The sequence below is a fragment of the Ursus americanus genome, chromosome 5 (assembly GCF_024610735.1).
Source record: "Ursus americanus isolate L20-20 chromosome 5, mUrsAme1.1.p, whole genome shotgun sequence".
Lineage (NCBI taxonomy): Eukaryota > Metazoa > Chordata > Mammalia > Carnivora > Ursidae > Ursus > Ursus americanus.
Genome location: NC_142131.1, coordinates 32,496,530 through 32,523,183, shown reverse-complemented (window position 1 = coordinate 32,523,183; position 26,654 = coordinate 32,496,530). Strand labels below are relative to the sequence as shown.

Here is a 26,654-nt window from a genome sequence, read left to right as displayed (position 1 = left end):
GGCTTTCCTCGCACACAGAGGACTCACTCAGAGGGGAAGTGTCCAGGCCTCAGGATTTAGTTTTCTCTCCTCCCTGAGTAGACAGTTAACACTTGAGGTGGTAGAGGTGGGCTGTTCAGGCTTTCTAGGGTCTGGGGTCCCCTGCCTCTCCTCCCCTGGCCCCCGAGGCATCTTCCTTTGAGCAGCTCCCCCGGTACCATCTTCTAGCAGTTTCCATCCGAGGACCTGGGTGGCGGGGGGGGGGGCACACACCCCCAGGATTGCTCACCAAATTACGTGTGTGCACTTGCACTTTTATCTATGGAGAGGGACTAAGTTTTTATGGCATTTTCAAAGGTAGCCGTGTCCCCCAGAGCTCCCAGGCCAGTGGGCTGATGGCACCATGCAGAATCGGCGTGCCCAAGCAGGAAGGTTAGCACGTGGCCCACAGGCACCAGGTCCAGCCAGCCCCCAGGTGCTTTAGCAAGTAGTTTCACCAAAACTTTGCAGAGCCAGGAGACTGCTGCTACCTGCAGAGAGTGTTCAGTGTCCTGCATGCTGTCTGTACCTCCCGGGGCTCCCCAGGAAGAGGTGGGCCGCAAGGTGTCCTCGGGGGCCCTCTCTGTGTGGACTGTGGCTGTTCACAGACCCCCCACAGCTGTGGCTGTTCACAGACCCCCCACAGCTGAGACCCAAAACACCAGCATCTGGGTTCTGCTGGTAGAGCAGCCTCTCCCTCCATACATGGGCTGGAGGCTGCATCCGTCTGCCTCCTTGGGCCCCTGGGTACAGCATCCCCATCCCAGCAAGGGCTGCTCTGCAGGGATGCTAAGAAGGGACAGTGAAATGCAAAAAAAAAAAAAAAGAAAAAAGAAAAAAGGAAGTATTTTGAGGATTAAAAATACTTTCGGTTTTTCTGGGTTGCCTGGGTGGCTCAGTTGGTTGAGTATCCCATTTGATTTTGACTCAGGTCATGATCTTAGGGTTGTGAGATGGAGCCAGTGTCAGGCTCTGCGCTGGGCATGCTGCCTCTTTGGGATTCTCTCTCTCCCTTTCCCTCTGCCTCTCCCTGCCGAGTGCTCTCTCTAAAATAAGTAGATATCTTAAAAAAAAACTTGTGTTTTTTTTTAAAGTTATTGTTTCTGTGCAGTTAAAGGAAATTTTGAAGTAGAGAAGGTTTTTATTGATAAAATGTAATATCTTTTTTCATGGGTGTGTGCTTATCTTACGTTTCTACTTACATTTCTATGAATCCTCTTGCTGCCTTAAAGGGAAATTGTGGGTCAGCGTAACTGGGGCCAAAGAATGTGGCCTTTTGGGCACAAACAATATCCTCATCGGCAAAATGAGGTGCTGATACCGTACCACCAATCTCCCTTGAGGTGTTTTCAGTGAAACGAAAGAATGTGCCTGGCACACAGTAACTATTCAAACAATGTTTTTTCAGGGAAGAAAGAATACTAATAGCGATGTTTTTAGTAGGGTGATATTAGCAACTAGCTAAAAAGCACTTAAGTGTCAGGTGCTGATTTGGATGACTCCTACCTGTCTTACCTGCTAGGTGAGTTTGGTTTTTATCACCATTTTATAGTTGAGGTAACTGAGGCTGCTGACATTGGAACTCAGATCTAATTTGATTATAGATGCCGCAGGCTCAACCTTTATGTTCCTTCCACTAATGCATCAGGGTGTGGGTGGAGAGCCAGACTAGCATTTCTTGTCACATTGACCAGGACACATGTGTTCCTACCTTCTGGGGTTATTTTTGGTGTTCTTCAGAAATGACTGAGCAGTAGAGAACTGTGAGACAGACTGTATCCCAAGAAAGGCCCATAGCATCCTCTCTGGTGTGATCTTTCTGCCCTTTAGATAAATGCAGAGGTGATTGTGCCACTGCCTGGCTCAAAATCCCCCCCACCCCCAGTGACTCTCTGTCCCTCAGGCCCTTCCTGAGTTGGCCTCTGCCTTCACGCCCAGCTTCCCCTCGGGTCTTGCTTACCACCTCAAGTGTTGACAGCCTGGCTACAATCAGCTGTCCTTTCCCAAGGAACCATTCTATAGCCAGTCTTCATGCTTTACTTGGAATTCCCTTTCCTAGATAAAGCCCCTTTTGTCCTCTGGGGGAGGGCTTCCCCAGTGTTCCGAGGTGGACCTGGACCCTCCTGCTTCCAGCTGTGCAGAGTGCCCTGGATTAATGTATGTGTGTCTAAGCTTTTTCCTGCCCGCGAGGCTGTGAACTTGCTGAGAGTAGGATCAGATCTTGTCCTCTTACTATCATCTGTGCCTGGCACAGATTAGGGATTTGTCTGATGAAGGGAGAAAAAAGAATAAAATAAATGTGGTCACAATATTCATGCTCCTTGGACACAGATCTTTTCTTCTAAGTGTTCACAGTATATTGATGAGTAATTGAAGACCCCCTTAAGTTAGATCTAGATCTGGTGAGATCTGAATCTGGTTGGTGTCCCTCAGTGCAGTGAGCCAGACCCTGCAGAGGCCTTGTCTCCAGGCGATAGAGTACTGAGCACAATGGCAGGATGTAGTAGCAGGCGTTAGGAGGGAAGCAGAGCCCACCTCGAAGAGATGGCCTTGACTCCTACGTCTGCCCCTGAACTCCCAGATCACTGTGGTCAGAGTACTTGACCTCTGAAAGCCTCAGTTCACTCATCTGTAAACTCTGGATGATGGCTTCTACCTTGAAAGGTGATTTTAAGGCCGTGCACAGTACTATTAATGAAAACACAAAGTGTTCCTTTCATGGCCATTTTTATCGTTATGGGTTACTAAGCAACTTCATTTAATAAATTGGTAAATACTCTTGCTTTCACATTGAACTTCCATGTTGGGAAGTGAGAAATTTTGTCTTCAGTATGAGTTAAAACAAAGTCTGACTTTTTTTTCTTTGAGGTTCCTTTAGTAGTGTCTCTGTGGGGGCTTTGTCAGTAGTGAAGCGTCTGCACATAATAAGGTTTGTAAAGCCAGTTTCTATTTTTAGATTGAAGGTTCATGTTGGGCCTTATACACAGAAGTTTATATATTATAGAAGTGGGGGTTTGAGGGTGATCCAAGCTGCTCCATGTTCAAACTGAAAAGCTAGATGACCACCACTGCAGTCTGATCATTTGGTGTAAATTGCTGATAAAGGCCAGTGGAGAGATGAATGAAAGCTCTCTCTACTTCCCCAGCCATTGTCTATCTATCCATCAATCATTTGTCCATGCATCTGTAAGAAATGGAAGGAAGGGCCCTGAATCACAGGTCCGCTCTTGCACAAGAGTCTGAACGGCTGCCCATTTTCCCCTCACTGAGGAGCGTCCATTTTTGCTCTTGTGGCTTCCAGGTCAGCTCCGTGACACGGGGCTGCTGGAGATGCTGCACTAGAGGAGAAGCAGAGCTGAATGAAGATGTGGTCTCCCGGCAGCCTGCTGTGTCCACTTTCTCTTGGCTGAGAAAATCCTCCCAAGAGCCTCTGTGATGTGGCAGAAAATGCCTGGTAGTTTCTTGCCTGGCTTTTGCGGTGGGCCTCTCTGCTCACCTTTGCCCCATCGTGATCTCTTCTTAACCGAGCAGCCAGAGGGATCCTTTTAGAGTGAAGTTTAGCTCTCGTCACCTTTTTTACACAGGACTCTGCGATGGCTTCCCACTGCAGAGTTGACACCTGTGCCCTTAGGATGAGCTTCACTTGTCCCTGACCTTGCCTCCCATTTCTCTACTCTTCTGCTTCATCCACCAGGTTGCCTGTCTTACATGCTCACCTGAGGGCCTTTGCACTTGCCAGTCTTTCAACATGAGATTCTCTTCCCTATCCACATGGTTCACGTTGTTACTTTATTCAGGTCTCCAATAGAACATCAGCTCATTAGGGACGTTTTCCTACTTTCCTGGCTAAAATATCTCTCTTTACCCCACCTTATTTTTATGAGGTTTTACAAATCCCTCACGTATCAGGCTCTTTATTATTTCCTGTCTTTGCCTCCACTAGAATGATAGAGAAGACATGTAGTTTGTTGTAACCTTAGCACGTAGTAGACACACAGTGTATCTCTGGAATGAATCAGTGGGTTAGTTCTGCCCCCCTGTGGATTGTGGGCCAGTCCCTCACTTGTCTGTGTATCTTTGGGGGTTGTGAGGTCCAAATGGGACAGCATACACGGAAGTGCCTTGTGAACAGTGAAACGCTAAGGAAATGGAAGGTATTATTCTTTAACAAGATTATTTATGCACTTAGGCTTTTGGGATTGGTTCCTTGTGTGGGTTGCTACATATGTTCTTATATTGCTGGGCTTTGTGCTGAATTCAGAAGAAGTAATAGACTCCAGCTAACTTTTGGCCAGATGGTATCTCTGGTGAAGCCAACATTGGGCAGCTCTGCATGTAGGTCCTATCTTTCATTGGTGGAGAGCCCTGAACAGTTGACCTGAAGATGCAGGAAGGTCTAAGTACAGGGCTAAAAAGGACAAGGCCAGAAAAATGGGCTCCTGCATTCTAAAGTCATTGCCAGTTCTAAAGGTGGACTGAGAATGGGAAAGGAATCTCTAAGGGTGCCCTCTTCTCCCAGCACTGTTGGGTAGGACATGGGAGACAGGGACTTCCTAGCTGGGGTGTGGCCATTAGTTGGATGTGAGGAGTTTGGAAAAGCATCCCCTGTGATGTGTCACAAGAAGACACATTCCATGGTGCTTTTTTTTTTTGCCCTCAGTTCTATTTTTTCCATTTTTTAAATCTTTTTTTTTTTTTTTTTTTAAAGATTTTATTTATTTATGTGACAGAGAGACAGCCAGCGAGAGAGGGAACACAGCAGGGGGAGTGGGAGAGGAAGAAGCAGGCTCACAGCGGAAGAGCCTGATGTGGGACTCGATCCCGGATCGCCAGGATCACGCCCTGAGCCGAAGGCAGACGCTTTAACGACTGCGCCACCCAGGCGCCCCTCCATTTTTTAAATCTTAAAAAATTAATTTTATTTAACATAAAAGGTTTTATTAGTTTCAGGTATAGAGTATAATGATTCAACAATATTATACATTACTTAGTGCTCATCAGGATAAGTGTGCTCTTAATCCCCTTCACCTATTTTCCGCATCCCCCCACCCACCTCCGCTCTGGTAACCAGCAGTTCTCTGTGTTTAAACGTCTGCTTCTTTGTTTGTCTCTTTTCTTATTTGCTCATTTGTTTCTTAAATTCCACATGTAAATGAAATATTTAGTATTTGTTTTTCTCTGACTTCACTTAGCCTTATATTTTCTAGATCTGTCCGTATTGTTGCAAGAATTCATTTTTAAAAACGTTAATTCCAGCGTAGTTAACATACCGTGTTACATTAGTTTCGGGTGTGCGGTATAGTGATCAGTTTTGGTCAGATGAGATACTCTTTGTAAGCATCAAAATTCAGCTCCTCCCTTCCCCACCCCCTTCCTTTTTTACAAAGGTGTTGCCAGATTGCAGTTCCTGGTAGGGTGGATATTTCTCTTCTCATTGTCATTTATTTTCCATCTTTCTTGCCATTTTCCTGCTTCAACTCAATTCTCATTTGCTTTGTTTTTCTAGTCCTTTCTCCTCTTGCCGCTGCCGTCACTCCCTAGCCCATTGCTGCTGCTGTTTTATCCTTGCCCTCCCCACTGAGCTCTCATCCTTGTCTTTTCTTTCCTTGCCTCCCTCAGACTCTTTCGGAGCTAGGGCTGTGTGTAGTTTCTGGGTGCTCTTTCCTCATTGCCCTGTGCCCCTGGTTTCTGTGGTTGCGTGTTTGCCATGCTGTGGCTTGGCTGGATTTTTCCTGTGCTTGTTCCCATTTGAGAGGGAGAAGAGCAGCAGGCCCTGAGAGTGTCCTGAAGTTTGACAGAGGGGATGAGAATCGAGGAAGAGAAGAGACAAGAACATGGGGAGAGATGGGTGTTGTGCAGTGAGTATTGGGGAACTTTGACAGCGTTGATTGCCTCTGTTCCAGACTTGTTTCCATACAGGCCTTTCTTTCCCAGGCCCTGGGGTAGGAGTACAGGAGTGAGGTGGTAAATCTTCCAACTGGCAGCTTGGAACTTCCCAGCTTCCAACTGGGAAGAGCATTGGACGCCGGGTGAACACCTGGGCCCCAGCCCTGGGTCTGCTGTATGGTCAGACCCAGAGCAAGTCACCTGTTGGTATGGACCTTCACTTTCCTCATCTGTGAAGTCAGGGATTGATCACATGGGCTCTGAGGCTTCTTACAGCTCTATGTTTTCTAAGTCTCAGTCCCTACTTCTCTGAGCAAGCATTCGTGGTTCTTTTTTCCTGCATGGGTCATTAATTGGTAGGCCCTTAGTGCTCTTGTTTAAGAATGGCGTGTGTGTGTGTGTGTGTGTGTGTGTGTGTGTGTGTTGGTGGTAGAGAGTTGAATTTGTGTTCTGGCACAGATGCTGGTCAGATGAGAAGGACAAAGGGCACTGTTCCCTTCTTTTGTACCCTCATAAGAGGAACTTCTATGGAATGCAGGAGCTCTGTGTTCTACTCTGAAATAAGAATACAGATGATCCTGTCACTGTGATCGTGTCAGTCTTTGCCCAGGACTTATCAATTCATGAAGACTTAGGGTTCTTTGTATTCCTGATAGTCTTGGTTTTGGTTTGGCACATGCAGTGCTGTCAGGGGACCCAGACTGACCTTCACATGACATGTGGTTTGACATATATTTGTAGACCTCAAGCAGTAAATAATAACCAAATGAGATTATTGTCTGTTTGGATTCAACCTGAGTCTGAAGCTGATGAATTGTAGTTTTTACTGTCTTGGAAATGGAAAATTTGTTTGAGATGTGAAGTAGAGGTGAACTTGAGCCTCCAGTACAGACAAGCGAGGGTATCCCAGGGTCAGAGGGGCCTTACAGACACTAAGTAGGTGGTGTTGAAACTTCTTTCCTGAAGGAAACATTCCCCCCACAAAGGAAAACCTTTTTTCTCCCCAAAGGAAAATGCTTTTTTCCCAAAACAAAGTAATATGGGGAACTTTAATATATAAAATGGATAAAACTTCTTTATTGTTAAACATGTTCTTCAAATTTAAATATATTACATTTATTAATTCACTGAAGACAGTGACTTAGCCTGGCAGTTCAGGTCCTCACCAGTGTATTAAAACTTGGTAAATGATACATTTAAGTGAATGTAGTCCTTTTAGATTTAAAAATAATTGGAAACCTGTTTTCCAAAGTGAAATTTAAATGGAATGCTTGTGAACTCTCAACATTGTCTCTGTTAGTCCCCATTAGAATCCAGAGTTCCCCTGATCTCAATTTGAAAACTACTAATGCAGAGGATGAAAATGAACTAACCATCCACCCAAGGAGCTAGGAAATTGAAGCAAAAGAATAAGGGAGAGATTAATTTAAATACACACAAAAATACCACTTATCTAGACCCACATAATTTTTTTTCATACTGAAGCTGTTAATCTAGAATTGTATGTCAGGTATCATAGATTCTAGATTTGTAAGACTAGTTAGGTCTATATTTAGCCCCATTCTCTATTATGATACATAAATAAGCAAAACGAACCAAAAAACCAGTGTCTTCTGGTTGTGCTTATTCCTTGTAAGCTAAAGCAATCTTTGTCATCTTTGGACATCTCTGATTCTTAGAAGGCTCTCACTGTAGTGTTGAACTCTGTGCCCTGTCCTTCCCGCCATTGTTCTGGGCTTTCCCCCTTGGGGCCTGCAGAACATGTCAGGGCCCCCGTCTGCCTGAGAGACCCTCAGATATTTGTAACAGTGACTATTTAACCATGATTCTTCCCTTCTTTGGCAAAACAGTCCCAGTTCCTTCAATTGTTCCTCATAGGACAACATGGTTTTTGTGTCCCTTTGGCATCCTTGTCCTTTTCCTCTGAATGTGGTGTCAGTTTTGTTTGTATTGAAGTATTCCATGGCCCAGGTATGTCTCATGGAGAGTAGAGCCAGACCATAGCCATTCTTAATGGACTTACTAGATTTCCACCCGTGCAAGCTAGGGCAGAGTTAGCATTTTTGGGTGGCTGTGTCAGGGACAACTCATGCTTACTTGATTATTGACCCAAATCCTAACTGGCATCCAGTTGTTAAACTTCATTTTGCTTCATTCCTTATTGATGTTCTTGATTATTTGGGAACCATGCCCAGGACCTTTCTTCCTCAAGAACTATTGGGATAATTCAAGAGTACAGATTATAATTGGAATTTTCTTACACTCAAGCCAGTACATTTCCTGCAGTGATGTGATTAAAGCGTCAGATACATTTTCAATTTCTAGGAGATCTATGTTTTCATACATCTGTAAGTTAGTGATTTTATTTATTATTTTTTAGTGATTTTAAAATGAAGCCATCTAAGAAGAAATTTATTTATTTATTTATAATTTTATTTATTTATTTATATTATGTTAGTCATCATACACTACATCATTAGTTTTTGATAAGGAGACTTTTAAAGCCTACTTCTGTTTTTCTTGAGGAATTGGAGTAATTTACTGACCTCTGTCATGAAGTGTTTTTTGCTCACTTCAGGTTTGATACAGAAACGAAGTCTATCTCAGTTATGTAGTGGGGAATCATCCCCTCCAGTGTGAAAGTCGTGGAGGATTTTTGATTTCTGCGTTTATGTTATAACTGAATTTATCGCAGAGATATGAAAAGTGGGTGGCTTTTTAATATTAACATTTACATTTAATTTATGGTAATTGCCCCTTTGGGAATATAATTGTGTTAATTATATAATTCAGATTTTTTTATATCCTTGTTACTTTTTTTGTCTCCTTCTGTGAGCTACTGAGACAGGCATGTTAAAGTCTAACTTATGAATCTGGATTGGTCTAGCTCTTTGGCTTGTTAATTTTTTAAAAAAAATCTTTTGAAGCTATGTTATTAGGTGAATACAGATTTAATACGATGATAATCACTTTTTCAACTACGATGCAAAGTTCTTCTTTCTTTACTAACATGTCTTGCTTTAAAATCTTTTTCGGATACTGTTTTGGGCATACTTAGTTTCTTTTGGTTGGTATACTTTTTTCCTTTTAAGCTTTCTGTGTTTTTTTCTTTCATTTTTGAATTGAAAAATTCCATACTGACTATGTTGGTATTGTATTTGGGTCAGTTCATTTACACTTAAGATAATTTTCTGGTATATTTGGATTTATATCCTATCACTGTCTATTTGACATACGTTTTATGTTTTTGTTTCTCTTGTCTTTGTGATTAGTAAAATATTTTCTAATTGGGTTTTTCTTCTGTAACTTGTTAGTTATGTATTTTTCTACTGTTACCCTCAACTTAAAACATATATATTTGACATAAGCATAAGTTATTACTTTTAACATTTTCTGCAGATTGCTAGGCACCTGAATCCCATTTGCCTTTTACATTATTGTTGTCATTTTAGACATTTTGATTTGTTGTTCTAGACATTTTAGTTCTATAAATATTTTCAATGCCATGACATAGTTCCTATTTTGTACATTAGCTATTAATTATATTTATTCCACTATTCAGTTCTCGTCGTGAATGTCTGTTTATGTTGGAGATCATTTGATTTCTGCTTGAATAATTCCCTTTAATGTTTCTTTTAGTGTTGGCCTGCTGGCAATGAATTCCTCAGTATTTGTCTGAAGCATTTTAATTTCAGCATCCTTTTAAAGGATTATCATTATTATTATTATTATTATTTTATTTATTTATTTTTTTTGAGAGGGAGAGAGAAGGGCGGGGAAGGGGCAGAGGGATAGGGAGAGGGAAATCTCAATCCAACTTCCCGCTGAGTGTGAGCCTGATGCAGGGCTAGATCTCACACCCCTGAGATCATGACCTGAGCTGAAACCAAGAATTGGACACTTAACTGACTGAGCCACCTGGGTGCCCCAAGGATATTTTTGATAGGCATGGAATTTTAGGACCTCTGTTATTTTATTTCATAACTTTAAAGATAACATTCTGACTTCCATAACTTCTCTGAGTTGTTCTCCCCTTTCTGAAACTTTAATGCATTTTGTTCTTTTTCCCATAGTTCTCTGATGCCTTTGAGAATATGACTTTTACATTTTTTTTAAAAGATTTTATTTATTTATTTGACAGAGATAGAGACAGCCAGAGAGAGAGGGAACACAAGCAGGGGGAGTGGGAGAGGAAAAAACAGGCTTCCAGCGGAGGAGCCTGATGTGGGGCTCGAACCCAGAATGCCGGGATCACGCCCTGAGCCAAAGGCAGACGCTTAACGACTGAGCCACTCAGGCGCCCCTACATTTTTTTGTCTTGATTTTCTAGTCATTACCAGCTGGAATGTTGGACTTCTGTGGTCCATTTTATCCTGTCTGGAAATGGAAACCATTCCATTGAAAGGGTCTTTCTGAAGAAATGTCTTAGAAGCCTTTTAAGTGATTTTAGTGTATCTTCCCTAAAAAGAAAGAAAGAAAGAAAAAAAGATTCTGATATTCGCCTTGGATTTAACCAATTTGTATTCACCTGTATTTTTATTTAGTTTTGGTTTGGGACAAGAAATTTGAATGATCTTGATATTTCATACCATGCAAAAAAAGGTGGTTAAAACACTCTTTCAATCAGTGGCTCCTAAACTTTTCAAATCATAAGCTCCTTGTACACTTAGAAGAATCTTTAATTAAAAGACACTTTCTCCCCAGACAAATGCCTGAAATTGTGCATTTATCTTGAAGGGACTAAGGAATATTTCTCTTCCCTCCCCTTTCCACTCTACCCCTACCTGTGGATTTCAGGTTAAGAATCTTTGTATTAAGTATGTAAAATAAAGGTTGAGGTGAATGTAAAGGTGTAGTAAGTCCATAAACACTTGAGCATTGCTGTCTGTACAGTAACATGCTGGTGAGAAAAGTATGCTGGGCCTGGGGCGGGACGATGTGGATTTTATTTGTGGCTCTGCTACTCACTGGACCTGGTAGTACCCGGGTTCTCATTTATGTGATGAGAGTCATGATAATACTTCCTAGGTCTTACTGTGGGAATAAGAGGAGAAAAGACACAATAAAGCACTTTATAATTGTGGAATACCGTACTCATAAAAGATAATATCTGTGTAGAGATATGCATATATCTATAATATATGCACATATAGGAAATAAGTTTTGCATTTTCTCATGTTAGTTTAAGGAAGTACTTAAACATAGTAATTTGGAGTAAAAGACTTAATGCCTGTAGCACTTTGAATTGTGCTTGAAGACTGTAAAGAGGATTATTTGTAGGTTGGGATAGAAATCAAGACACTCAATATTGTCCATCTGGTTCTGGGATCTTGAGCTAGTTAGTATTAACTAGTCCCTGTACTTTTATTTACTTACCTATAAAATGGGATAATGTACTTTAAAAAATCCTCAAGAATCTCACAACACTTAACATGCTGCTCTGCAGTGAAGGTTTTGTGTAGAATTATTATTTTTTGTTGTAAAGACAAGTTTCAGATGTTAAAAACAATCAAATTTGATAATTCACTTAGAGCATCATGTTTATATTAGCATAATGGCTTTCATGGCATGTGTTAGTAAACTTGCAATACAATATTTAGCACCTCAGTTAACATGTACTTTTAACGTGCTTCTATCCTAAAAATCACCCCTTATAATGTGCAGAATACTTTGAAAAACAGTAGTACGTGTCTTAGTATCATACAAAAAGGTCACTGTTGTCATTAAATGGCATTTACTATGTTCCCATTATTATTTGTTTCTATAGAAGCTAGAGTTGAATTGTATGGATACCTTTGAGAATACGATGAAACCCATAAACCTTTCCTCAGAAAAATGGACACATACATAGATGAAGAGAGTTTTGCTGACAATTTTAAAAGGTACCCAGACCTCCTGAAACCCATTTATGGATTCTTCCTATGGCCCCAAATTAAGAAACAGCACTATAAAAAGATAGGCACTTTGTTCTCATTGTCATTATTTGAAATGACAGTATTTATTGCCTATTCATGCTGGATATTTTAGAAACTAGATGGTTAAGGTTGTTTAGCAAATGACATTGTTAGTAACCAAGTCTAATTGTACATATATACATTGTCTACAGAGGGTGAGAGTGAAGACAGTAGGGAGAATATTAGCACAAGGATATTCAGTGATTAGGACAATACAGGCACCAAGTTATTCAAGGTATTTAGAGACCTAGTTTATGGAAAAAAAAATATTTAGAATATGCACATCAGTGCTGACCATTTCTATCTTAAATGTCATCAGAAGAAGGGTAAATAGTTGGATGAAAGAAATAGTTTAATGGGGCAAAAAGATTGAATACCTTTTGGGTTCTTTGAGAAGAAATCCACAGATGTCACAGCATTTCATCAGAAGGCTTGGTCTTTGAAATTATTGATGAATTTTACAAGTAGAATTTCTCAGAGAGGATGCTTTCTTGGTAAAAAATGTTGGTTTAATTAACTTGGTGTGTGTGTGTGTGTGTGTGTGTGTGTGTGTGTGTGTGTATTTATATTGAGGTGTATTCAGTGTGGCTATAGTCCAGCTTTCCTACTCAATATTTGTTCCCATTTTCCATGTTGCTGGCCTACAGAGATTTTATAGGAGTATTTGAGTACTTCTTATTTGGCTCAGAGAAAGTAACAGGTGGTACACCTTCAGTATTCAGAGAGGAAAGGGACTGATTGTGATGTTCATCTCAACCGGTTCACTTGAGAAAGTGAAAATTCTGACCTGCTTAAGGCAAACGTGAACACAACAGATATGAATAGAAAAGGGAAGACCAGAATTCTTGAAGTGGAAATTTGAACAGGCCACTAACAATGTTGACACTATTTAGCAGTAGTCTTTAGTAAAAGTGGGAAATAATTTGAGGCGTAGGGGAAAAAGATGGATGAAATCAACGAGGAACTGTTCACTATCCATAAATTAGGAAATAAAAGTTTTGGCAAGGTTGCAATGAAAATGATACTCATGACCAGCACAGGTGGCCATGAAATTTGATAGAACATTACTGGAAAGAGCTTGGCAATTTGTGACAAGCTTTCACATTTTTGGACCCATTTCTGGAATTTTATTCTACAAAAATAAAACATAAAATAATGCACATGAAAAAGTTTCTTGTATCATTTATAATGTTAAGCTAGAAAACACTCTTCAAGTATAACAATACAGGGATGACAGAGGAAAATATAGAACATCACATTCGATGGAATGCAATTAAAAATGGTGCCAAAAATCAGAAGATGGAAAAGTACTTTAGATAGAAGAGAGAGGAGCGCCATATGTGTACTTATGCCGTGAGGATAGCTCTGTGAGGATTAGCTGTTCATTGCACAAAGACTGGAAGGCAGGAAAAGAATGAAAACAAGTTGGTACATTGGGGTGGTATCAGGATAGATGGGATTTAGATTTCTTTAATCGCTATCATTTTGTTTAATACTGAGAAATGTTAGACAGTCTTCTAAACTTAATGTGCTTATGAATTTTTGTGTTAAATATTGAATTAATTGGAAATTGAGATATGTGATATGAGGCTCGTTTTTGCCCCTAGTAGGTAGCTATTGTTGCAAAAAACAATTTGCTGAGTTGACTATTCTCTCCCCACTGGCTTAAAATGTTACCTTTATTACATAACTTCCATGCATCTGCTTCTGGGCTCCATACTCAGTGGTCTGTCTCTGTGCCCATGTCACACTGTTTAAATTGTTATGGTTTTATTGCAAGCTTTGCTTTGTGGTAGGGCAAATTCTGACCCCAGTCTGCACAGCCCAAGCATTATCTTCCTCGAAACTGTTTCTAGTCTTGTGAATCTGTTCTTGCAGATGCCCTTTAAAACAAGTTTCTTTCATTTGAAGATTAAGTTTGGGTTTTGACTAGAGCACATTAAAGTTTTAGATTAATTTGGGGAAATAATTTTGCCCATTATGCCTCTTACTACATCCAGAATTTTCAGTGAAATGAGTGTGTTTTTTTATTTTTTAAATTTAAATTCAGTTGATTAATGTATAGTGTATTATTAGTTTCAGAGGTCAAGTTCATTGATTCATCGGTTTAATATAACACCCAGTACTCATTACATCATGTGTCCTCCTTAATGCCCATCACCCAGTTACCTGACCCCCCCCATCTCCCCTCCAGCATCCCTCAGTTTGTTTCCTATGATTAAGAGTCTTTTATGGTTTGTCTCCCTCTCTGATTCCATCTTATTTTCCCCTCCCTTCCCCTATAATCCTCTGTTTTGTTTCTTAAATTCCACATATGAGTGACATCATTTGATAATTGTCTTTCTCTGATTGACTTATTTCGCTTAGCATAATACCCTCTAGTTCCATCCACGTCGTTGCAAATGTAAGATTTCATTTTTTTTTGATGGCTGAGTAATATATGGTTGTATATATATATATATCACCTCTTTTTTTTCCATTCATCTGTTGGTGGACATCTGGGCTCTTTCCATAGTTCGGCTATTGTGGACATTGCGGCTATAAACTTTGGGGTGCAGGTGCCCCTTTGGATCACTATGTTTGTATCCTTTGGGTGAATACCTAGTACTGCAATTGAGGGTCATAGGGTAGCTTTATTTTTAACTATGCTGTTTTCCAGAGTGGCTGTATCAGTTTGCAAACAGACACATGAAAAAATGCCCACCATCACTTGGCATCAGGGAAGTACAAATCAAAACCACAATGAGATACCACCTCACACGCGTCAGAATGGCTAAAATTAACAAGTCAGGAAACAAATGTTGGTGAGGATGAGGAGAAAGGGGAGCGCTCTTATACTGCTGGTTGAATGTGTGTGTTTTTGAACTTGGGTTATAGTGAATTGATGGAAAGGTGATGAGACATGTTAAGTATTTCTGCATAGAGGCAGAGTGATTCTGATATTGATGCCAGTAAATTCACTTAGGAAAGTTTATAGTTTTAATTGCCTAAAAGTGTGAAATTGATTCCAGGTTGGGAACGGATGGAGGCACACTGGAATTCTGTAGGTTGGAACTTATCTTTGCCATTAATAAAATTGGTGGCCTTTTAAGAAAAAGAGCAGACCTTCAGTGGCCACAGTGGTTAGAAAGACCCCAGTCTGCCCCCTAAAATTGTCACTTGTGGCTGATTATTTATACTGAACTGGATTTTCCGGAACATTTTCAGAAATCCATTTCTCCTGATGTGTGTAGCTTAGACTGAATCTCCTTGGAGCTTTCAGTTCATGTTCTTTCATATTCATATTTTCTTTTTCTGTCATCCTCTCCAGCCCACCCCCCCATCCCGTTCTTTCTCTTTGCATTTCTCTCTTAATTTCTGCATCACCCCCATCCCTCCTTCCATAACGCCTTCCGTGTCTGTCTTATGTCTGCGATTAGCAAATAAGAGGACCCCTTTTATTGCTGACTAGTGTTCGTAGTGCTAAGACTGTGGGCATCTCTCTTTAATGGGTAGGTCTTATTTCTGACCGGTTTTTGTTTAACTTCTTTTATCAATGTAGAGCATGGTGTGGGCTCAAAGGGAAGGAACACCTGAATTGTAAAACTGTTCTATGTGGGGTTCTGTTGCTTTTGAAAGTCTTGCAATGAAACTCCTTCATAAGTTGTGGTCCTTGTTCACCCAAACAAAGAAAATAGGGATGTGATTGTTGTTTCGAATAGATACAGATTAGAGATTCTTCTGATCTGTGAAAAGCTTTGATCTGTTGATACAATTTATTTTCTTTAAAAAAAAAAAAAAAGGCATGTCAGGTCAGATTCTGTTCATAGACAATTAACAGTCCCTTTAGCCACCAGGAACATGACTAACGTAGGCTGTTCTTCCTTTTTTAGGAAATGGAATTTCATCTAAGTTTCCTCTCTGTCATGTCAGACATTTGTTACTGTTTTTTTTTTTTTTTTTTGCTTTTCAGAGCCTCTTCCTGAACTTTTTTGGAAGCTGTCGTATGGTAGATTATTCTTGGCATGCTGCTTTCTATTGATTACATTCGTGCATGTTTGCATGTGCTCACATGCAGAGAAAGGACAATCCAGAATGGTGTAAACTAGTGATTTTTTTCCAGGAAACCATAATTTGTATTTATACCAATTCATAATTTAAGATAGTGTTCTGTGTGTGATAGATTTCAAACAGCCAGGAAAACATAGCCTTTTTATTTTTAAAGTTTAGATGAAATAGCCATGTGATTATTGGAGAAAGGAGTTCTGCAGTGATTTTGTTTCTGGTAAGTGATTGGCCTACTTTGGATATCTTACAGAATATAGTGCTGATGATAGCCATCAGAGGCAAACAGATGTTAAGGAGACTGTGTAGAATTTCCTCTGTTTCCTTTTCTCCCCTATCACAGGGGGAGGAACTTGCCAAGAGAGGGTTTGTTTTTGTTGGGCAAGCACACAAAAGCCCAGATGCTTCTCCATAGTGGGCCAAGCTCTGGAGGCCTTCCAAAGTGGGCGACCCTTTCCACCTTCGAGTTTCCATTTCCCTACCACTCCCACAGGCTGGGTGGAATGTACCATCTCCCTGGAGGACTCTATTTGTATTGCTTTTTTGTTTTTGAGTGGAGGGAGTATCCTGAGTCCTCTGAGTCTTCCAGCAACCCAAGATGGTCTGGCAAGCCTGTCTATCAGTGCTTCTCCCTTGGTTGTAGCAGTGTCAATCCAGCCCTTCCACACAGCCTCTGGGTGAGAATGTTCTGGAGAGCCCTCACCTGCTACCTGCCTTCTTGACATACTTTCCTTCCTTGACATACCTCACCTTCCTCTGTGACCTGGGGGCAGCTCCTCTCCCTGGAACCAGGGCACTTAGCAGGGTTTGTGCCAACTAGAAGCTCTCGAGAGAAAGTGTGAGGCCAGGCCGGATGAAAAACGGCATAGCAAGTGTGGGAGCATGTGGTGCTGTTTATTCGGCACAGTTTGTGAATATTTAAAGTTCTTACAACCTACTGGGATCCAGTACAGGGCAAGGCAATAACTAAAAATAATTGTTTTGAACCTTTGTACTATGGTGGTATGTCAGGTATACAAAAAAAATGAATCAGTGATGTTCATCAGGTAGGAATTCAAATGAAATAAAAGACAACAAAGTTCAATCACATTTATATAGCCAGTAAAGTAAAAAAAATTCTTCCCTATGCTCTGGACTTCTTCAGCCTTAAAAACAGAACAAACCAGCTCTGACACCCATACTTTCAAATGTCAGAAACCATCTCTCTGTCATCCTAAGTGTTTGCTGTTGGAAAGGAGGATCTGTGGCATTTGAGTGTCAGCCACATGAAATCAACATAACAAACTACAGTGTTTTGGACCCCAACCCTTATTATTGTGGTTTTTAGAGCCAGGACAAAAAGTGTGATGATGCCTCAACTTACTCATTTTTTTAGGGGCAGATGACCATCTATGCAAAGTTTGGCAAAAATGTTTATCTTCCTAAAGATGCCGAGTTTTACTTTATTTACAATGGATCTCATCAGAGACACATCGTGATTGCAGAACGCACTGAGGATAATGTTCTCCAGTCCAGCATTCCAGGTGAGGTATAGTCTTTACTCTGCAACTGGGGACTCTGTCTGGAAGCATCTTTCCTCCAGGGACATAGGCTGGAAAGAGGACCAGGAGGAGAAAGTAAATAATCCTCCAAAGTGGGATGGGTATGAGAAAGAGGTGGAGAGGAGATGGGAAGTGGGGAAGGGACAGAGCCTGTGAGAACACTCATACTGGGTTATCTTGCTTCTGACGTTCTTCCAGCTGTGCCAGCCTTGCCCTAGACTAGGCAGGCCTATCCTGTTGATTGCACCCAACTTTCAGAGTTGGCTATGCTTTCGGTGTAGTCCAATGGAGGAGTCACTCTGTCTTAGTATTACGTCTTGTTGTCCCAGGGCCTATGGCCAGGGATGGCTCAGGCAGAACTGAGACACTGGTGACAGGTTTTCATTCTCTGACCTCCCCTCCTTCCCCTGCAGTCAGTCTGGCAGCCCCAGTGTTCACCGCTCTCCTGCTTGCTCCTTTTGGTGGCTGGGGCTCCTTCCTTGGCGCTCTGTGTATCCAGACTCTTCCTTACTAGATCTCAGGCTCCAGAACTTTCTCTTCCCACCACCAAAATGTTCACGTTCAGGAACTTGTCATTCCCCTGCACGTCTTCTTCAATTACCATGGTGACAGATGACACATTAATATTTCATGGTAATGTTTGTTAAGAGCTAATAGTTCTCAGATACAGTTGCATATTTTCACTGGGGTGTGGGCGAAGCTGTACCCCAAACGGGTAATGAAGATGTTATTACTTGCAGGAGGGGAGGGTTTTGTTGTTCCGGTTTGTTGATGGGTTAGTTTTCCTTAATCGTGGGTCTTTGAGGCCCTCTATATGGCATCATGTAGGGGACCTTCAGTATTTTTAAGGGTAGGATTGGCCTCATTTTTAGAGGAAAGATATTTCTCAATGCTTCTGCAGTATAGGTAGATAGTAAACATGCAAACAACACAGACATAATGAGAATTGCAGTGATGTACAAAGGCTTTTCAGCCCTACCTGGGCTTGCTCATCAGATCAGTCTGTTGTCCCATTTCTGAGACCATGAGCATTATTTTTTTAACATGCTGCTATAATTGATGTAATGCTTTCTGTATAAGTTAACGCATTTTATGGATGCAGTTGGGCATGAGTATCGTTAAGCTTTCCTACTTCCTCTTCTTCTTTTTTTTTTTTTTTAAAGATTTTATTTATTTGACACAGAGAGAGCACAAGCAGGGAGAGCCAGGGACAGAGGGAGAGGGAGAAGGAGAAGCAGGCTTCCTGCTGAGCAGACAGCCTGAGGCGGGACTCCATCTCATGACCCTGGCATCGTGACCTGAGCGGAAGGCAGACACTTAACCTACTGAGCCGCACAGGAACCCCAGCCGTTCTTTCTTAATACACAAGTAGCCAAGTAATAAATATTAACCAACCATTCTCAGTAAGACTCACTCCTCTCAGTAACCCTCTTTCGTTATGCCAATAGATGTATGTGTATTTTTATTAGTAATCCAGGCATACATCCAGTGCATGGTCAAACATGAATTTACAGACTATAATGCAATCCATAAAGAGTAATGAGTATAATGTGCAATGAAAACCAAGGCATTCCATGTAATCGGGGGAAAAAAGTGCATTTTTCTGAATTACATCTGTGTTCAAATTCTAAATTAATGTTGAACAACTTTAAACAACTATTTGAGAGTGACAGTGGAAAACCAGACCCAGGTGGTAACATTTAGAGACTGTGAGCAATTTTAAGCACTTCTCTTTCTGGCCTGATAACTGCCATTCTTCTAAGAAAAAAAAAATAGTCAAACCTTATTAATGGCACAGAGTCACTTCCGCTCTCTTTTGCCTCTGCCTTTCGGCTTCGGCATTTATGTTTATGTCTTTACTAGCTTTTCCTTCCCCCTCCTAGCTTAGTTTTCTTTTACAAAGCCTCTTATGGAGGAAGAATGAAAGTAATAACTGACGTGCCAATCCTAATTTCAAAAATTTTGTCATTTTCTTTGCTCGGATGTAGGGGTGAGCCTCCTCCCCACTCCTCATATATTAAAGAAGATCTGTTTGATGATATTGTGGCTGACTTCAAAGTGAGGGTTCTCACCTTTGTTTTTAACAGATTTATACAGACAGGTGACATTCCCTGTTTCTGAACCTTAGGTTCTCCTGTTAGAGCTTTCCCAGGGTAAACCTTGCAGATTTCTGTACTCTGTCCTGGAAGCGTATAGTCTGGGGATGGAAGGCTGTATTCTGCCTGTACCACCGGCTCATTTTTGAAGAGGTGATGTGAGCATGACAGTAGTTATCACCTAGTGAACTGGGATGCTCTTGTTCCTATAAAGTCTCCTGTTAGCCATTTGCTTGGGGGCCAGTGGCGGCTGAATGTTAACCCTTCTGTCTGGCTATGATTATAATACTCAAAGCAGTTTGGTGGTACTAATTCCTGGGTGTTCTGCCAAGTGCAGCATAAAAATGTACCTGGGTAGTAGTTCACCAAACCTGGCCAAGTGAAAGAAGAGTGTAAGAGGGAAGGATAGAGAGCAGGATTAGATGACCACCCACAACAGAAATGTTAACACCTCCAAGACACAGAAGCCATTCTCAGAAGTGGCAGGAGTGGGAGCAATGAACAACGTATGTAAGTATTTCTGTTGAGTTCTCTTCACCCACCCTAACTCACATTCAAAGGAACTCTTTGGAGCTGCTTTATGAAATTATCATCTAAAAAATACATAAAATTATAGGACTCAGGAGGAAGTGGCAGAGGAGGAAAGGGCAAAGGCCTTTAAGAGGATGAACTTGAATTCAGGGGTTGGGGTAGAAGGACAAGGTGAAGCTATGCCATGTAATGGTGTTTGATGATGATAGGAGAATAGACATTGAAATGCTCAGAGCTCATAAAAGTTACTTTTAAAATCGGGAGTCATGGAAAGAAGATGGAATCAGCTTTAATTTGGCCCCACAAGCATGGCAGCATTTAAAGATAACTGGATGCATTTCTCTTTTGGCTTGTTCTCCTGGAGAGTGTGGTCTCCTTACACAGTGCAGTGAGACTGGTGACCCCTGACTTGCACACTGGGTGAGCATCTCCTGTTGACTGTAGGTGAACTGTTTACTGTCTTGTTGTCCAGGCCATGGGCTTCAGGAGACAGTGACGGTGTCTGTGTGCCTCTGCTCAGAAGGTTACTCCCCAGTGACCATGGGCTCCGGCTCAGTGACCTACATGGACAACATGGCTTGCCGGCTGGCCCGTTTGCTGGTCACCCAAGCTGATCGCCTCACAGCCGACAGTCATCAGACCTTGTTGACTCCATTTGCCCTGACGGTGGGAGCACTGCCTACGTTGGACGATGAGCTCGTGCTGGCTCTGACCCATCTGGAGTTGCCTCTTGAGTGGACTGTCTTGGGAAATTCTTCACTTGAAGGTGGGTCTTCACCCGGAAATTCAGATGTCTTTTCTCGTTGTGAAGTTGAGAATGTTCCTTAAGCTTTGTTGTCTCTCTCCGTGGGTTGATTTTCCTGCCCACTTTTTTCCTGAGCCTTATTCTGACATGACTGGGTTCCCTGAGATCCTGAGTCACTCATCCTTGGGCTCTGTTCCAGGTGGTGAAGAGCTTTGCCTCAAGGAGGGAAGGACCATTTCTTGGTGGCAAGCTCTTGAGTCAGCTGCTTTGGACTCTGTCTCTACTTCCATTGGCACATGTTCTAGCTGTGCCATTTCTCCAAGTAGGTGGAGTCAGCAGGCAAGGAATAACAGGCAGCCAGCTCTGTGGGAACACTTAGAACAGACACGGCACGCAGGAAAGCAAACCAGCGTGCTGACATCTTTAAAATGCCAGTGTCACTGAGAGCATTCAAACATTTGTACTAACTTTTGGAGCAACCTGCTTATTAGAAGACTGAATAGAGTCTTTTTTTGTTGTTGTTTTTAAAGATTTTATTTATTTATTTGAAAGAGAGAGAGAATGAGTGAGAGAGAAAGCATAAGCCGGGGGTTGGAGGGAGAGGCAGATGGAGAAACAGACTCCCCTCTGAGCAGGGGGCCCAGTGTGGGCCTTGATCCCGGGACCCTGGGATCATGACCTGAGCTGAAGGCAGACACTTAACTGACTGAGCCACTCAGGCGCCCCAGAAGACTGAAGAGACTGTTAACACCAAACACGTGGAATGTGTGTGTGAACAAAGGTGGATGTTTTATATAAGTCCATGCAAGGCATGAGGCTAAATTGTTCAATAGATCCTTATTATGGTGATTACAAATCACAAGATTTTATTAAAAATAGATGTTGTTTTGTATTTTATTGAACACATATACTTCTGTCTTTCTCTATTATTGTATGACTTAGTGATTGGATGATGCTGTTTCTAAGAGTTTCTACTTTCTGATAAATTCTAATTACAGACTGGTTTAAATTTGATGGTGGATTAGATTAAATGGACTAATCGAGGTAAAGGGATATGCTTTTTGTAAACAGAATCTTAAGGCCATATGCCACAGAGAGGTTCTCCATTTGTTTCTTTCAGTCAGGGTTGAAGTAAAACTCTGTTGGGAAATTAAAGATATTTCTTATTCCTGAAGAACTTGGATGAGACAGGTCGCAATCCTACTTCATTGTTGAGTCATGTCTGACTCTTGTGTGCTATATTGATGTGTGTGAAGGGTGGGTACCATGGGGACTAAGTGGTATCTGTTCTCACCGTTATCTCCAAGGACCTACCAAATGGCTTGGAACATAACAAGCTTTCAAGAAGTATTTGTGGTATGAATGAAAGTTGTTATTTGGGACCTTCAGAATGAAGTCACACATCCTAGATATCACTATTGTAATTCATATGTATATGAAAAATGTACATGTTTTCTGGCTAAGGAACTTTATTCATGTATATATGAATATATGTACATGTATACACACAAATACACATGCACATATATGCATGAGTATGCTCCTGTATGTTCACACATGCATGAATATACATATATGTTGATATGCATGTACATGCATGTACTGACATTTCTATTGATTTGTGTATATATGTGTTTTCTGACTAAGAAACCATTTTCTTAAGCCTTCTGGCTTAAAAAAAAACCCTCTAATATCAGAGGGTGTTTTACTTTTTGGAAGGCAGATTCATTTTGACAAAGGCATAAAGTTTTCATACTTTTTCACCAATCACTGCACTCAAGGCTGCAAGTAAAGTGCCCCCAAGCCTCCAGGAGCAGGAGTTGCAGGTCAGAAGCAAGACTCCTTCCCTCGCCCAGCACCTCCCTCAGCCTAGTAGCTTGGAGTCTGCAGTGGACTAATTTATGCTTCTGCAGCTGACAAATTGTTGAAGGTTTTGGGACTTAATTATTGCACACGAATAACTTAAACTAAGAGCTTTCAAAATGGGATTCACGTTACCCATATGCTGTATTTTCATCCTAAAATTTAGGAATGAATTAAGATTTCTTAACCTTTAATCTGTGGACTGACAATAATACATGCATACGATTTTCTGTGTTGGGGGTATATGTCTGCTCAGTCATTGCTGATAGATATACATAATCAAGTAAGTTGGGTGAACACTAGGCTAACCACCAAGTTGGCAAGGATCACCTAACTGCCATTTTTATTGCTGTTTGGAAATGTATTCGTGTTTTCTAAGCTTCCATTGGTCATGACCTTTGTTTATCCATATACTTAAAGTAGGCAAATTTATGTCACCAAGAGGTTCTTTACTTTGCATGAGATGTATTTTATGGGAGAACAATTCTAGTCATTGAAAATCTATGTTTTGGAGCTGGGTTCAAATCCTGACCCAGTTGCGATGAGGTATCCTGGGCAAGTTACTTCACCTCTTATGTCATAGAGTTTTAATTTCTGAAATGGATTATTGTAGTACCCATCTCATCAGCTTGTTGTAATGATTAAATTAGATAATATATAGTGAATCTTCTATAACAGTCTCTGAATATACTAAGTTCTCAATAAAAGTTGACTTTCATGTGCGCATGTATATATAGAGTATTCTGTATGTACATACATATGTAGAATGCAAATTATACTTGGTCTGGACAAATGAGGCTACAGACAAAGGATAAAATCTTGGTATTGTAAACAATTAATTGAAAATTTCTAGAAACTTTTCTAGACTTTCTCTTAGAACAGCTTACAGTGATGGAGGTAACATTGCCTGCAGCCTACACTTATAATGGAACTTCTCTACAGCATCACTGTTTAGGGTTGGAGTTAACACTCTTTTTTCTTTTGGCTCCTCAGAGTGGATGAATTCCACTGCCTTATCTTCAAGTTTGCTGATCCTTTCTTCTGTTTGATCTAGTCTGCTGTTGAGTCTTTTTTTTTTAATTTTCATTCCATTGATTATATTCTTGAGCTCTGTGATTTCTGGTTGGTGGTTGTTTATATTTTCTACCTTTTTTTTTTTGTTGTTGTTGAAATTATCACTTTGTTCACACATTGCGTTCCCAACCTTGGAGAGGATCTTTATGACTGTTATTTTGAACTCTGTATTGGATAAGTCACTTACCTCCTTTAAGACTGATTTTTGGAAATGTATCTTGTTCTTTTGTTGGAACCTGTTCTCCTGTTTTTTCATTTCCTTTGACTCTCTGTGTTGGTTTCTGTACATTAGGTGAAACAGACACCTCTCCCCATCTTGACAGACTGGTCTTTTATAGATGAAACTTGTTGGTCAGCCTAGCCCAAGTTCCTGTTTGCTTCTCAAACTTTAGTGATTGCCCAAGTTGCTGTCTTTGTTCTTAGTGGTACCCAGTAGTTGAGGGTGTGCCAAGGCCCATCAGTGTCCTCTAGGGGAAGATCTCAGTCACCACCTAGATGCAGGCTGATTAGAAGCCCTATGCTCAGGCATAACCTGGGACAGTATGCAGTCAGATCCCTTCCAGGAAAAGAATGAGAGATGAGCATTTTTTGTTTGCTCCCTCTGTGCTGAATCCTGGGCGGGGGGATAGTTGAAGCCAGGGCTTCCATGTGCACCCATTAACAATTACTTCTTTATCCAATACAGTCTTGCGGGACTCACGAATGCAAGCCACATTGGCTATCAGAGCTAAGCAGTCTGGGGTACTGTCCCTTAGGTGGCAGCTGTAAAACCTGGGGTGCCAGATGTATGTACAAGCTGCTTCCAGAGAGATGCTGGTGACCTGGATCTGTTGTTGGAATGAACCAAACCAAGAAGGGGGGGGGATTGCCCACGGGCTCCTTTGAGGTCCAGGGAGGATCACAGTCAGCTCCTAGATGCATGCCAATGAGAAAGTGGACCCTTAAGCAGCAGTTTATAAAGTATGCAGTCAAATCTCTTCCAGGGAAGGACTTCCAGAAGGACAGTGTTTTTCCTCTACGTTGAACCCTGAGGGGATACTTCTGGTGAACGCTTGTCTGCCTGGTAAGAACTACTTCTTTGCTGTAGTCCTGTGGGACTCTCGGATGCAGGCTCCTCTGGCTTTCTCAGCTTGGTGGAGGCTTTCAAAGTTGTGGTGCTAGATGTGATCCAAACGTTTGATTCCTCAGGGAGAAGCTGGGAGTTGGGGTTCCCTCCTGATTGTATGGTGCTGTGCCAGGGGCAGTGTTTGTGGTGAGTGTGTCTCAGCCTTTTGTACCCATTCTCATGTGGGTGCTCCCACATTGACCCTGTGTATGAGAGAAGTCATTCACTTAGTTCCCGGATTTCTCTCCGAGAGATTGGCTGTGTGTGTTGCTGTACATTTGGCACTTCCATGGGAGGACGAGAGTTCAGGAGTCTCCTTTGTCAATAACTTGGTCTCTCTTTTTCAATTTAGTAGAGTTTTCATCTGAGCAGTTGAGAATCTTGTTCGTGCTCAATGCATTCTCTCCTAATGAACCTATTTTATTAGTGCTGCTTGTCTTCAAGGTAGCGAAATAACAGCGGACTAAGCAACGCTGGCATATGGCCCCCTGGAGTTTACTGTGTGCTAAGTGATAGTGGCATCCTGAGTGGAAAACAGTGTCTTTCCTAATAATTATTTCTCCTAATACTTAGCCAGAAACAATTTAAAACTTTGCCATTTGTGCTTAAAAATTCTTTGGGTTTATTTATTTATGCTTTTTTGGTGGGATAAATGGAGGTGCTGAATGAGTATTAATTGATGTCTGTAATCACTTTGTCTTGGAAGAGCCTGGTGGGAGCCTTACTGGGAAGCCTGAGTGCGTCTCCTTGCCTTTTGCATTTTATAATTCTTCACTTTTTGCCTTTTCAATCACTGAGCCTTATCAGGAAGGCCCAAGATCCTGGAGAAGGGCCAGGCTGAGCCGAGTTTTGTGTCTCATAAAGAAAAGCAGAGATTTTTCTTGGCCCTGCTTCTTACCCATCATTACTCACGATGCAACTTTATTATATGTTCTAGGGAAGGAAATATCGCTGGCTTTATTTAATTTTGTGCCATAAATAAAATTGGATTTCTGTTTCATAAAATTAAACCCAGTTCTTTGAAATAGCTTTCATGATAAAAAGCTTTTGCAGGATGTCAGGACCCCATATTTGCAGTAAAACTTGGGAATAGAATAATCTATCCAATAAAATGTCACAATTTATCTTTTTTTGTTTTGGGTACTTGTTTTTTTGAACAGAGCGATATTTCTCAGAGATTGTCATAATTTTGACAATCAGATTAAGTGGGATAAGGTATTTTGTTTCATTTCCTTGGTGCTCACATAACTTGTGAGTTAGTCTTCCCTTACTGCTCAACCAAATTACTTCGCTTGTGTTCCCAGAACCCTGACATGGCTGGCAAGCACCATGCTTGCCATCTCCACGACAAGGCTACCATCTGAGTAAATAAATAAATTATTTTACATGTTGTAAGGGCAAGTCCAAGTTGTATCGGTGTGTGCAAAAACAAGTTCCATTGTAATTAATATTGACTTAGAGGAAAAGTAGAAACCTTGTCAGGGACCACGAGTTTAATGGATATATCATGGATATATCATGCTGTTACTAAGAAAGGTGGTTAGCGCGATGCTCTATTTTATTAGTAGGGTTTTCATAAATTAGTTCCCACTGAAGGAGAATCTTTGCTTTTCTACACTTTACAGCTAGTGGGGGGGGGGGGAGGGAAGAAATGCAGAAGGCCAAAAGAACTTTCGAAGAAATTTTATAAAGTGGGGGTCATTCAGCAACTGTTAAAATGTGTCTTAATTAGATCCCCGGGTTCTTGGATTGAGTCCCTTGTCTGGCTCCCTGCTCAGCAGGGAGTCTGCTCCTCCC

The 26,654-nt window shown here is 41.3% G+C and overlaps 1 protein-coding gene across 3 annotated transcripts in view; it reads left to right on the top strand.

The window, feature by feature from the left end:
* Positions 1-26,654, top strand: part of ARHGEF28 (Rho guanine nucleotide exchange factor 28) — a 297,126-nt gene that overhangs the window by 111,064 nt on the left and 159,408 nt on the right. For all 3 annotated transcript variants that reach the window (XM_087862079.1, XM_045809753.2, XM_087862080.1), the window contains exons 3-4: positions 17,278-17,425; positions 20,543-20,836. In XM_087862079.1, the coding sequence (XP_087718205.1) occupies positions 17,278-17,425; positions 20,543-20,836 (442 nt within the window). The remainder of the gene's footprint in view (positions 1-17,277; positions 17,426-20,542; positions 20,837-26,654) is intronic.